Source organism: Dromiciops gliroides, chromosome 3 (genome assembly GCF_019393635.1).
Source record: "Dromiciops gliroides isolate mDroGli1 chromosome 3, mDroGli1.pri, whole genome shotgun sequence".
Taxonomy (NCBI): Eukaryota; Metazoa; Chordata; class Mammalia; order Microbiotheria; family Microbiotheriidae; genus Dromiciops; species Dromiciops gliroides.
Window position 1 is genome coordinate 243,486,657 of NC_057863.1, and position 14,584 is coordinate 243,501,240.

The following is a 14,584-nucleotide window of genomic DNA, read 5'->3' on the forward strand; positions in this document are numbered from 1 at the left end:
AACTAATTCATTGAATTTCTAAGGAAGTCAAGCCAAGGAAGCTACTCCTTTCCAATACCTTTTAAAGAATTCAAGTGAGAACAAAGCTCTTAAAAGGTTCATATTTTAGCACCTCTGCCAGAAGGCTGTGTCCTGAAGATATGACAGGCACACACTTCTAGAAAAGAGAATTATTCAACTTAATCCAGCGTGAATTCAGCAATGTAAATCTCTAAAGTTATACACACACTTGATACATTAGCCATTCTTGAGACCAGTGTGAAGGGCTACAATGACAAAGACACCATGCAGGGTGGCTCCAGTTATAACCAAGACCTCAGGCAAATCTCTAGGTCGGAACCAAGGAGAAAGACAATCCTGCTGCAAAAGATAGCACATGTGGAGATAGGACATGTAACATAGCAGATCAGATAATACAGAAGGCAGCACAAAGTAGTAAAGATCATTTTCCTTTCCTGTGGAACAATAACATGTCACATTTACGTAATTCTTTACAGTTTACAAAACACCCTCAAAAAATAATAACTAAACACATAACAGCCAGTTTGACTAGAAAAAGCCCTTTTATTGAAATCCCCACATAAACATATTATTTCTGTCAATACATTCAAGAACCAAAAGTCTTCCACACATGTTCCATAATACTTTGGGAAATGCTAGATTATGTGACCCCTAAGGTTTATGTTCAGCAGTAACATTCTTTCAGAAGTTCCTCTGAAAAGCAAACATACCCTGAGAGTTATGCGCTTTTCAATAAAGTATATGATCCCAGAGGCTATGTTATTAGTAAACTTCAATTAAAGGTCAAAAAAAGATAAGATTCCAATTTTTAATCATAAAATGGCTTTCTGTGACATAACATCAAGTAGTATGTCAGCTAACAGAGATTTTTTGTCAGCAAAGGATGTTACATGGTCTAATTAGTCACAGGGCCTCTAAAACATGGTCCATGAAGCAATTCACGCTTTAAAATCAAATAGAGAGTAACTGAAATTTACACTTTTATGAGTCTTCCTGCCAACAAATGTTTTTAAATGCATACTGGTAAATCGGTATAGGTTAGATATACTAAAAAATATAACTTTGGTTTACAAGAGCTAAGACATCTCTGAAGTATGGAAAATTAAAGGATTACAACAGTTTACAAATTCAGAAAATGAAATTTCATAGAGATTTATCACCTTGTCCCATGCCAGGTCCAGAACAGTGAGCCTTCAAACTTAGAATGAATATTCCAGTTGGGTTCCATGGCTTCTGGATGGTCCCTGGATAGGATAAGCCATCTCCCCCTAAACTATTAGGAAAAGGCATTTAAGCAGACCCCAAAATCTTGTCTCTCACCTTCTTCCTTTCTCATGGGCTTGTCCCTTAAAAGATTTGTCAAACACTCCCAGTCTCTCAGCAAACCGTCTTCCCAGTCCCACAAGCTATCCACCAAGTAGGTGACATGTTTATGAAACTAAAAGAGAATTTTTTAAGATGATATATAAGGATCAAGGACAAACATAACTACAAAAAAGTCTAATATTCTTTATAAATCTAAATCACACAGCAAGTAAGTTTCCCACTTGACTAGTTAGCATCAAAAGCAGACCCAGATTTCATGTTTCCTAGTTCAGCAGTTACATAGAAGCTGATATAACATATCCCAAACAAGCAAAAAGGAACATCATCTTATGGGGGACTGTGAATGTCACTCCAATCAAAAACTGACAAATGCCAAATCCCTATACTTCTACAGCTTATCATCAAGTCTGACATCAAAACAAAGCAGAATGCTTCTACCAGTAAATACTCAGACTCTTACAATACTCTCAGTCCTAACTAACACCACTTTCCAGCAAACACAGTCTTAAATTTGCCTTACCCCATGGTTCAAGAAGAAAGTAATAAGCTTTTTCAGGCGTCCAACACTATAAACAAACTTATTTTTCTTCTTGGAGTGAGGAGTCTCCTCTTCACCTGGTGGGAGACAAAAAAGTCTGGAAAAACAAAAAAAGGAGTAATTCTCATTCAGCCATGCATATAATCAACCTGCAAAGGATTAGAAATTCTATGAGGATTGAGATCTCAAAAACTGTCACAAAATTACCATTCATTTAAGTCATTTATCATGGAACTTAGGAATTCTGGAGCTATTAGCTAACTCTTAAAAAGTAAAATCATTGGCCAACCCCCCACACGACTCTAGCTAACACCTCTCCTGACATCACACAATGCAGATCATAGCGTGGTAAGAAGGTTTGGTAGCTACCAGCACATGGCCAGAGATGGCAGCAATGAAGTGTCATGTCAGACTCCTAAGGGGTCAGAAAAAGCTCTATTTCCACCCTTTACCCAGACTTAAGTGAGGATGTTGTGAGAGTTGGAAATGACACCCCTGCTGGGAGGAACATTGTGAGTTCTGACCTGAGGGGAGACATGTGACTTTAGCAGCTGGAAGCTGACCAGTCGGCACCCAGGAACTTGTCTCTGTGGAGCGGCCTGTTAGACTTGTCAATCAGAGCTACCAGCCAATTAGCGTGGAACTGTGTGTGTGTGTGTGTGTGTGTGTGTGTGTACGGCCCTTTTTCCTGTTGGAGAGGAAGCTTCTGGGAAGAGGAAGGGGTGAGGGCACTCTTTCGCCAGGACCTCGTGTGGAGTGGAGCTGAGACACTGGCTCCCTTAGACAGATGAAGGCATCTTGGCATCTTTCTCTCTCCTCACCAAATTCTAATGCTCCTTAATAAATGCTTAAAAGTCTAAACTCTTGCTAAAACTTCTAATTTATTGGCGACCACTCATTAGATTTTGACAGTCTAGCTAGAATTTTGGCCACCTTACAATGTCAAACACAACCCAGATATAGAGAGAAGTGACACAGTTAAAAAGGATTCTCATTTCTACTGAGGTTTTGGAATCACCTTTTAAACTTTTAAAATACACAATTACTGCAAAGCCCACAAGGACAAATAATGTGAAATGAACCCTGATTATGAATCATTTCATATTTCACTGTTATATGTAACAAAAGCATAAGATGAAAACCAAGTGTGAGGACCATGTGGACACTTTCATAAAAAAGGGTATATAATTTAAGGAGTAGACAAAGGTAAACCCTATCTTCCACTTTTGGTATTAACCAAAACTTAGATCAAGCCAACAAATGAATGAGATTCAAATATGGGAGGGCAGGGAAGGTGAACACTAATAAAAATAGTCTACAGTTAAGACTTGGGGCTCTGACCACTCTTTTCCCTTCTTGAAGATAAAGCCAGGAAAGAGCCCAAAGAAACAATAAATTCCCTGCTGACTACTGATTCAGTAGATCAACTGGCTCCCAAGATGACAAATTTCAGGTTAAGTATCCCTTCCATGGAATATACACGTGCAGTAAAATAAACTGTTAAAATAACTCGATTTTTTTAAAAAGAATACGGCTATGAAGATACCTTTTGCAGAGCAATTCCCCAGCTACTACAGCTAAGGGTCTGTATGTCGCATAGACAAAATGATACATAGCTTCACATTCCTCCGATGACACTGTATTCTCACAATGCCTATGCAAAAGAACAGAAGATACAATGCTAAGGTTGTGACTTAAGAGTATTTTCAAGTACCACACTCAACAGTATTGATTCCAAATAGTTCTATTTAGACAATTATTTATATAAAATGATCCTAAAATGTTATCAGTATTATTGTACTGTTAGATTATAAACTAAGTTTACCATCTGGACTACATCTCATGATTTCAATAAACTTAAGGGCTTATTCATACATAGCAAGATTTTTCAGAACACTACTTCAATTACATAATAAAAGCCCATTAGAAACCTGCTGATTATTAGTCCATGATCTAGTTCTTATCGTAAGTCAAATCTGACGCCAATTACTGTGTATCATTTAAACATTACACAGTAATGAAGCTTATTTTAACCCAAACGGTCACACAAGTATTAGTCTTATTTCTAAAAATCAACCTTACAAACATCTGTATGGGTTTCTGTGTGTGTTTGTAGCAGGGTGTCACAGTTATAAAGTGATTAGGTGATAAACTCTGGACTACTGTACTTAAAGACCCTTCAAACATGGTAGCATTATGTCATTATATTATAGCATATTGAATATCACATCTTTATGCCATCTTTAACTTCCAAAGTAATGTCATATCTGTTATCCTATAACATTGTTGTTCAAGAAAAGATCATACACAATTTTATTATTTCATTAGTATATTAAGGTATTTAGATAGGAAAAGGCTACTTAGTAAAATCAATCATAACAGGGCCAAGAAAAAATCCACAACCAAAATCCAAATTCTACCTACTCTAACCAGCAGACCTAACACTTCCTTTTTCATAGCTATCACATTTTTTTCACTTGTTAGACAGAATCTATTCCCAAAGGTCTTTCAATTTAACCTTCCTTTCCTGTGCCTACACACTTTCCTCTGAATAACCTTCCTAAGTCAGAGTTCTGATCACGAACAGAGGTTCCCATTATCTACTAAATAAAGTATAATTTAGCCCGCCTGGCATTCAGAATCTGGCTGCAACCTAGTTTTCTACACATATACCACATTATCCTACATTATGGCCAATCCCATTCTTTCCTGCCCCTCCCAACTCTATGCCTTTGCCCACCCTACCTCTTGCCATCTTCCACAGCCCAACTCAGACATCGCATCATCCATGAAGCTTTACCTTATACTGCACTTCCCCCTCTCCCGGTGATCTCTTCTTCCTCAAATTTTTCATAACACTCTGGCTAGACAAGTCCTTTTCAATGATCATTATGCCTAGTCATTTGTGTACCTGTATTTTCTTGCCTCTGAAGCTCCTAGAGAAATAAGTTCACTTCTTATCACTAGCATTCAAGTTAGACACTTAATAAATGCTGAATGTAATGCTTCTTTACTAATAACTGGCTAAAAACACCATCACTAACCTTTGACACACACAAAAAACCCCACAATACAAATTTAACAGCATGGTGGAAATGTGATTTGGAGTCAGAGGAGCTGGGTTCAAATCCTAGCTCTGCTACTTACTACCTGTGTGATTCAGGATAAGTCACTTCACCTCTCTGGGCCTCAGTTTCCTCATCTGTATAATGAGGTAGTTCTTCACAGGAGCAGAACTGAGGGTAAGAGTACATGGAAATGTTGTGGCAATCTAAGAAATGAGGTTCTACAAGGCATTAAACTATGAATGCCATTATACCTAACCCAAAATTTGTTTTCCATGAAGTAAAATGCATTTGTAGTTGAAAGAGTGCTTAGGTTAATGTGAAAACCCCAGTAATTCTTGCTGGCCCTCAGAAATCTTTTATTTGCTTTAAAATGTGAGATCTGTCAAATTAAGTAGTGGAATACATTATTCACTTTGGATTTATCCTTAATGGCAGTTATGACTCTGTGACTGTCCTATACAACCAACTCCAGCAGTGGCTTTCTATTGCCTATAGGATAAATATAAACTCCTGTTTCAGGACCTATACAACCTTAGCCCAACCTACCTTTCTAGTTTCACTGGACAATCACTCTGCAACAGAGACAAAATGACATTCTCTCTGCACCTTGCACAGAAAATGCCTCATCTCCTGTGACTCTACCTCTTCATGCCTGGGATGTTTTGTGTCCTTACCTCTTCCTTAGAGTGCCTCTTTTACTTTAAGAAGCAGTTCAAACTGGTCACCTTCCGCATAAGCTTTCCTGGTTACTCCAATTGCTAGTGCTCCCTCTCCCAACCTTGTATTTAACTACTCTGTATATGTTTGCATTTACAAACTTCACATTTATGTTGCACATTAATAAGCTCACTGCAAGAAGGGACTGTTTCCCCAAAGCCAAGAGAAGGACCTGGCACAAAGTAAATGTTTAATAAATACTCGCTGATTGATTAAATTCCTAAATCCAATTCACTGAAAATGAATCATTAGATATGCAGGGAAGATCACTGACAAACCCTTAAAATGGGCATTAGGAATAACTAATGAGTTTTTAGACACAAAACCACAATCAGCCCCTAAACTAAGCTGCATACATCTGACAATGTTTATACAACTGCAGGAAATCATTTAGAAAGCAATATTTAGAATTGAGAGAAAAATATTCTTTCTGGTGATGTCTGTTTAAAGTTATCTCTAATCGTAAATTCTTTGTCAGTCATTACTATTTTTTCCTAGGTACACTCCCCATTTACCTTACTAGGAAAATGTCCTGTTATTATTAATGAGAAAATCACTGTTCCTCCTCCCCCAATTTATTCCTCCACCAGATTACCAATAGAACATATTAAAATGAGCACATATGCCACAATAATCATGAGTGGTAATAGTCTCTGTGCTCTATGGCAGAAAGTAGATCAGCCCACTTACTAAGGAGGCTAAGACTCAGTCATATCTGAACACAGGTACAATGGCCTTATTAGATTATAAGCTCTTAGACAGCAGGATCTCCCTCCTAGCTTTATGTTTCCAATATCCAGCACAGGACCTCGAGGATAATAAAATAAATGCTAATGCCATTTACTCCTTGTACATTAGAAGATAAGGCAGCACTTGGCTCTCTGCCTCAATTTTTTTCACCTTATAATGAAAGATTCCAGTAATTTTATAATTTTCATTAAGGCAACCTATAGATAACAAATGTTTAGGGTGTATATTGTGTAAATACATATAGATATGTGTGTCTGCACACATCACAGCTATATTTATTATTATATGCAAAACTAAACATTTGCCTCTTTAAAAACAAGCTGCCAGAGGATAGAGGCTATTTCCTTTGTTCTTTGTACACCCAGTGGTTAGCACATAAAGGGTGTTTTACTGATGAAGATTTTGAAAAGACTGTCTGTGGGCATCTTACCTGTAAAATGGGAAAACTGAGCTGAGGACTTTTTCCTCAGTTCTAACAGTCTGTGACATGTTATGAACTACATCAGAGGTAAAAATTATGTTCTTCAAAACAGAGAGTAACTGTATAATATTGGCTCTTGGGAAAAGAGATCATTCTACATCATAATGCCAGCAACAAGGAGGGAAAGGAAGCCAGACTCCTCACTAGAAAGGCTATTTGTTGATGACAAAGCCAACACTGAGATAAGGAGCACTGGCATCTGGCAAAATCATCTTTCCACTTATCGTGCTACAATTCTAGTTGAATCCTGCACCTCAGGACTGTCTTTTGCAGAGTACATGCCCAGGAGGAAAGCTCTTTCCTCCAGAAGGCCTATTCACAAGCCAGCTTAGCTTCCAAAAGGATCACAGTTTTCCAAACTCTCAGGTACAACAGCACATTTTTCCAATTGCCCATATGATCCAATTACATTCATCCTCCCAGTGAACCACTCAAAACTATTTTCAGAGAGTAGCAGATGGTAAACTAGACACTCCAAGGAGTTTTGCATAGCTTAACAGACTTACAGCTTTTGTCTTTAAACAAAATAATTTTGTGGGAAAGAAGATCTCAAGTTATTTAGATCTATATTCTGCCAGATGAATCAATGGTTCCCTTTTCTTTTTAAAAATCCTACATACATATGCAGGAAATTGTCCAGTGGCAGGAATTATGATAAAGGGAAAAGAAAGAGAATGAAAAAAGGTAAAAGTAAGGTTTTCTTGAAATGGGAAAATAAATTTGTTTAGAGTAGTGCTAAAGTCAGTCAACAACTCAATGAAAGTGTTTTACTTAAAACATTTCAATCAAATTCAGTAATTATTAAATACCTGTCTTGCAAAAGACTCTAGGGTCATGAAAATAAGATACAGACCTTACCTTTAAGGAACTCACACTCTAATACAGGGCTATATGTAAAAGTAATTATAATACAAGGCAAAATATGATACCTACAATCACAGAAAGGTCCAAATAAAGAGTATGTGGGACAGTGGAAAGAGCAGTGAACCCAGAGTCGAATTAGTAATGCAACAAGACAAGTAATTTACTTGGAAAATGAAAGATATATTGCAATGGAGAGAGGCTAGAGGCAATGGTATCTAAAGATGACGATGGGCTGAACTAGTATAATGGCAACAGGAATGAAAAAATGGGCTCAGAACTTGGCAACTGATTAGATAAGTGGAGTAAGAAAAAGGTGAGAGTAAAAGATGGCTCTGCAATTTTGGATCTTGCAAATTCATCAAGATTTGTATAGCTTTGCCTTGAGTGCCATGTACTCTCCAGCTATCAAGAACTATAGTTAACTCAGGTTCAAAACTCTGGTGTTGTTCTTGACATCTCTGCCTCACTCTACATAGTAGATCAGTTATCAAATCTGGCCATTTCTACTGCCATGACATCTCTTGCATTCATTCCCAGCTTACCACTCACACAGCTATAGTCTGGGCCCTCATCATTTCCTGCTTAGACTTTTGCAAACAATTCCTAATTGATATCTCTGCCCTAGTCTCACAACTATGAAAGCTGTTATCTTAAGGATTAAATCTGAACATGTCACCCTCCTCCCTACCTTCTCTCACACTTGTTATACTCCAGTAACTGCCTATCATCTCTAGGATCAAATCTAAATTTCTGTTTGGCACTGAAAGCTCTTCACCAACTGGCTCCATCCTATACAAAATAATATATGACATATAATATATTAATATGTTATATATTATATATAAGTATAAAATGAACATATAAATGTATAGCCTTATTACACACAACTCCTTTCCATTTACTCTAGGATCTAGCCATGTTGGTCTTCTAGCTAAGACTCAGACAACGCTCCATTTCCCATATCTTTGTATTAGCTGTCCCTTCATGCCTAGAATGTTGTTCTTCCTCACCTCTATCTCTTGAGACTCAGCTCAAGTTGTGCTTTTTCCATGAGGCCTATCTATCCCTATTACCCCACGGGTGCTAGTGCCTTCCTTCCAAGTCACCTTTTACACCTTTTATATGTATATAGATTTTTGGTATATAGATACATATGTTGCCTCTTTGGTTATAATGTAAACTCTGTAAGGGCATGCACTGTTTCCCTATTGTCTTTGTAGCTCCAGCACCAAGACATAGTAAGCACTTGGTTGTTGATCCATTGACAAAGAAAATAGCTAGAAGAAGCCTATGGAAAAGGCAGAGTGCCTACCAGAGTGAACTTGAGAAATTCCAGTATTTTTCTCCTTGAAGATTTGTCTTAATTCACACAAACAGACTGAAGATGAATGCATCAAGAAAAGGAAAAGAAAAAGACATATCAATCACTTTCCTCCCTCAAGTTCATACAGCACATTATACTTTTCAAAGCCCTCTTACACTGTATCCTAACACTTTGTAGGACATGAAGGGGAATGTTCTTAAAAAACAAAAGAACCACAGGACATATAGCTCAGAAGGGAGCTTAGCGACCATCTAGTTCAGCCCACTGATTTTATAGACAGGAAAAAAGAAGCTACGGAAGGTGAAGGGACTTGGCCTAGGTCACACAGGTAGGTAGTAAGCAGCTGAGTCAAGATTCATACCTGGAGTATTCTTGACTCTAAATCTAGTGTTCTTTCAACTACACTACACTGTTTAAAAATAATATCATCCATGTATAATTTCAATAGTCTATCAGCCATCTTAGAAACCAAAGGTATTTATATATATTTGGTTAACAAAACAAACAACCCACCACAGAAGAAAGCGAAGGCATAGTCTTAATAAGAAGCTATTACAGAGTGATACCAATTATGATTTCACATTCTTGAATCTCTGATGTGACCACTGTCTGGTCTGTACTTTTCCTTCAGTTTGACAGAATTCAGGACCTGCTATAAAGCGATGGTAGTTACAGACTTGTAGTACTTGCCCCATGAAACAGCCTTTATTTACTAAATCCTTTAGCCACATAGAAGTGCAAAGGAATCTATCAACTGTTGCAAACAGCATGTTCTTGTTTACACATTATTATTGGAAGCAAAGGAAGATAGAGATGGCACCTAGGCATTCTGCCAGCCTGTCTCTTGAAGCATGAAAACTATCTTAGCCCTCTAATTCAATTCTCTTGGCAGCCCAATCAGAAAGAGTCACAGAGGCATGACAATCCCCTCCTATCCAGCAGTCTATGAGCCAAGCCACTTGTTGACCAAAACCATGTGCAGAGGGCCTATTACCCCACAGCTGCTTAAGACATTCCTCAAATAAAATAAAACAACTCCTCAACTACCAAAAAGGATCCTAGTCTCTCGCTACTCCTCATCTCTGCCCAACCAGAAAAACAGAAATGCATTAAGTCTGTTTTCTCTCACCTTTGAAGTGTTGCCATCAGCTACTTGTTTGAAATCATGATTTCTCAGAGGGGAAGAAGGGAGGGGAACAGAATGAGAAGGGTCAAAGAAGAAGAAAAAGCAGATTATTTTTCTTGGTTTTGAAGGATAGGAAAAAAAAAAGATACAGAGTTCCTTTTTCTTACGATTCAATTAACAGTGGCACCATTATTTCTTTGAGATACACACACACCAAAGCCAAAAGAATCAGGCCCCCTACAGGAAAACAAAAAACAAACAAAAAAACCTCACAGAGTAATAACCAAGGTCTTAAAGTTGAAGAATTCAGAGTGCCAAGTGTCCAATAAAGGTTAAGCCTCCAGGATTTAGGCTTCTAAAAATAAGCACCATTTCTGCATACCAACACTATGATATAATAAGTGTATCCTTTCCTCCACAGTATAACTATGTCATGGGGTACAGCAATAGGGGCTTTGGGGTGGGGGTGGGGATAGAACTCCATGAATTCTTGTCATTGCCTTCCTTTCCCTCATTCCCAAAACAATCTGCAGATATTTGGACTGTTACATTACAAGAGAGATGGCTACAATCCCCACACCCCAATAAGCCACTTCTTCAAAATGCCAAGAAGCTACCAGATCTAATGATACAGTGACTCTGCTCTCACTTAATCTTTCAACAAATGCCAATGAATGCTAAGCAGCCACCTTCCTCCCTCATTCAAAGATATGCCTTTTCCTTAAGGTTTTCTTTAGTAACTATAAATAGACCTTGTTCACAAATCTATAGGTCATATTTCCTGTGCCATCCATTAGCTTCTGGACAGATATATATGTATCAAAAATCAAACCCTGTATATTTTTCAAAATTATTATTCTTATAATTTACTTGGTGGTAGACTAGCAGAAAAAAATACATCAGATAAGTTGCATTTGGCAATCTAAACACAGATGGCTTCCCATATGATTGTTTTCACTTGCCCAGCTGGTACCTAAAAAATAAACAAACCATACATTACCTGACCCAAAAGCAGGAACACACCATTCCTAATGCTGAGAAAGCAAGGTAAATCTGGTCAATGGATGGCAGGCCAGTAAAAAATATTAACATTAATTTACACTACCACACAAATCTGTAGGATTTATATTCATCCTGTAATACTGTGACTTATAGTTTATTTATATGAAAATAATATAACCACCCTAATAGTATTCAAGAAGGTAGGATGTCACATCCTAAATGTTGTGTCCTGGATATAAAGTCAATGCCAGGAGAAGCAACACTGGTTAAAAATATATGCGGGCTGGCAGATTTTGAGAGATTATTCACAAGGCTAAATTAAAGTCAGCTTAGTTTTTAGCACTTGTTGCCTTATCACCAGGGTAACTTGTACCACTTAATGTGAGCCACAAATCCTCAAACAAACCACCCCCACATCCTACTCAATTTGAACAAACTTAACCCAAGGTCAGGCAACCCTACCCCCTTGATTCTAGCAGAGGCTTGACTGCCCCTATTTTCCAAAACTCAAGAGCAAATATCCAACCTAGATTCAGAATATTTGCCTTTTCGTTTTAGTCCATTCAAGGAAGACACTACAGTGGACACACATTTTACTTCCTTTAATCAGTCACTGTCCTGAAGATGGGAGCTGTCAGTAGAAAATTAACAGCCTGTTCTCTCCATGCATGTTATGCTGCATGTAAAATTAAGACCACAGCAACCCCATTAGATCTAAAGGGAGTATTTTGCCATATCAGAGTACAAAAGCTACAGCTATTTTCAGCAGGAACTTGTGTGTCTAATAGGCAAGAAAGAAATAACCTTCATTAAACAAATGGTGAGCTCTTAACCCCCCAAAGGAAAATTTAAAATGGCAAAAGTTATGCATATTTCTTGTCTCTTCCTCATATTCTTTTGAGAAATGTTTTTACAGAATTTTTGAAATTTTAAACAGCAAACATTTTGAACACATGCATAAATTTTTTCCCCATACAATAATCCCATGGTGTTAGAGATTTGTTGGTAGAAACCACATTTTTGTGAGTTGTTGTTGTTGTTTTTTGCAAGGCAATGAGGTTAAGTGACTTGCCCAGGGTTACACAGCTAGTGTCCAGTGTTTCAGACCGAATTTGAACTCAGGTCCTCCTGAATCCAAGGCCAGTGCCATCTAGCTGCCCCCTAGAAACCACATTTTAAACACTAGACTCATTTGATCTCTATCATACAAAGGTTTAAAAGACCTAAGTCGGGTTCCCACCCTGTGCTTTTTATAAATAGCAAGAAATGCTATAATCAAGTACAGTTCTAGTATGTGCTAGGAGGAAGCTCTAATACAAACTCATCTATTATTTTTAGTAATAGAGTCTAATATATTCAAACAAAATAAAAATAAGGCCTAAAATTAAGTTTTAAAATGGGGTTCTTGAGATTATGTAGGCTGAAAAAAGGTAGAAAGATAACTTTGCATTATATTTCACAGATAGGAGAAATTCTTCAGGGATTTTCCCCTCTAAAAATATACTGGTTAGAGTATATTCTAGCATTTTCCTCTCAGGTCAGTGGGTGGGTGGGGAAGTGTAGAAATACACAAACACACACACTCAATTAATCTTGAATCCCTTTCAATCTCAATTTAAAGCAAACAATATATACAAACCAATTCTGAACTGCTCAGAGATGTACAAAAGAAAGCATAAACCAATTAACTCTCCACTATTGGTCTAGCTAGAAGTTATTTTTTTAATCATAAAAGCACTTTATTATTTTCCAGCCACAAGCAAAAACAGCCTAGAACAGTTATTTCAACAGTGAATTAAAAATATTCTAGCCACAAAAGTCAACTGTCAACACTAGAAAGTTACCATGCACCAGACAAAAGCATTTCACCCAGGTTTCCATGAACAGCTTATTGTGCACTTGTGGCCAAATCTAGCTTGGACAATATCGGTCACAGATTCGCAAGTGCTCAGCTGGATCTCTAATTCCTGTTCCATATACATTTCCTAATCATTTAAATAAACAATTGGGCCTTCTGCTCTAGCTGTATTCATAGCAAGAACCAAAAATAACAGATGTGGTGACTAAATCCCTGCCATTAGCCAACAGGAATATGTTTGTTAACTAATTCATATTCAAAGGGAAGAAAGGTTTTGTGGCAGCCTGCAAACTTTTTGAAACAATATTCAGCACTAGAGTATTTAGAACCAGTTGAATGACTAGACCCAAGAAGTGGTAACTAACAAACTTAAATTAGTATGACATCAGTTTGTTAACAAAATGCCACAAGGCTTTATCATTAGCCCTGGGATGTTCAATAATTTTATCAATTACATGAATAAAATACAGACAGCATGCTTGTCAAATTTGCAGAAGACATAAGTGGGACAGTTACTAACACTGAGAAACAAGATGCAAAAGATATCTTGGTAGGTTAGATGATGGGATGAATCTAATAAAGTGAACTTTAACAGTGATAAATATATAAACCCTTTCCATGAACACTAAATATCAACTGCACAACTACAATATGGGGAAACATAGCTGGATATTCTTATGAAATTGTACTTCAAATGAAAAAAAGAACTAGAGGTTTTAGCAGACTGCCAGTTCAATGTACGTTAACAGGATGATGTGGCAGCCAAAAACCAGTGTCTGGAATGAAGGAGGTATCAGTACAATTGTTCTCTGAGCTCTGTTCAGGCCACATCGGGAGTACTGTGTCAAATTCTGGGCACCACCTTTTTAGGAAGGACACTGACTGACATGCAGAGGACAAGCAGAATGAAGAGAATTAAAGGCAAGCCATACAGGATCAGTTGAAGTGGACATGACAGCTGATTTCGTGTCTTTTAAGGAGTATCACAGAGAAATGGGATTAGACTCGTTTGGCTTCGTCTTCATACTACAGAACTAGTAAAGTATAAGCTCCTTGGAGGGCAGGCATGGTTCTGTTTTGCACTGAGCAGAGTATTTTGCACATAGCAAGCAGGAGGATACAGTGGAAGGCATACTGGACTGGGCGTTAGGAGTGACTGAAGGTAAAGCCTCACCTCTGATAGGTCCTACCTCTGTGCCTATGGGCAAGTCACTGAACTTCCCCGCTTCAGTTATCTCATCTGTAAAATGGAAGTGTAACAACACTTGGATCACACAAAGTGGTTGTGAAAAGCTTTGCAAACTTTATAGTACCATACAAATGGGAGCTGCTATTATTATTAGGGACTTTAAAATGTGTGTTCAATCAAACTGAGCCAGAAATGACAGTTGAAAATTGCAGAACAAGATTTTGTGTTTGATATACAGAAAAACATCCTTTTTGGTTCCTGACTTGGTAGTGACGGCAGGGAAAGACAGAGAGGAGCTGAGGAAAGATAAGATTGCGAGG

The 14,584-nt window shown here is 37.7% G+C and overlaps 1 protein-coding gene across 4 annotated transcripts in view; it reads right to left on the bottom strand.

The window, feature by feature from the left end:
• Positions 1-14,584, bottom strand: part of LOC122748645 (cohesin subunit SA-2-like) — a 139,349-nt gene that overhangs the window by 82,428 nt on the left and 42,337 nt on the right. For 3 of the 4 annotated variants that reach the window (XR_006355628.1, XM_043994410.1, XM_043994411.1), the window contains exons 14-18: positions 11,216-11,249; positions 10,219-10,238; positions 3,432-3,539; positions 1,868-1,982; positions 1,342-1,459 (exon numbers count right to left, since the gene is read on the bottom strand). Coding sequence is in view for 3 of the 4 variants with exons in the window: in XM_043994410.1 (XP_043850345.1) it covers positions 1,342-1,459; positions 1,868-1,982; positions 3,432-3,539; positions 10,219-10,238; positions 11,216-11,249 (395 nt within the window). In the remaining variant the exon portion in view is untranslated. The remainder of the gene's footprint in view (positions 1-1,341; positions 1,460-1,867; positions 1,983-3,431; positions 3,540-10,218; positions 10,239-11,215; positions 11,250-14,584) is intronic. The other variant, XM_043994412.1, reaches the window with a different exon arrangement.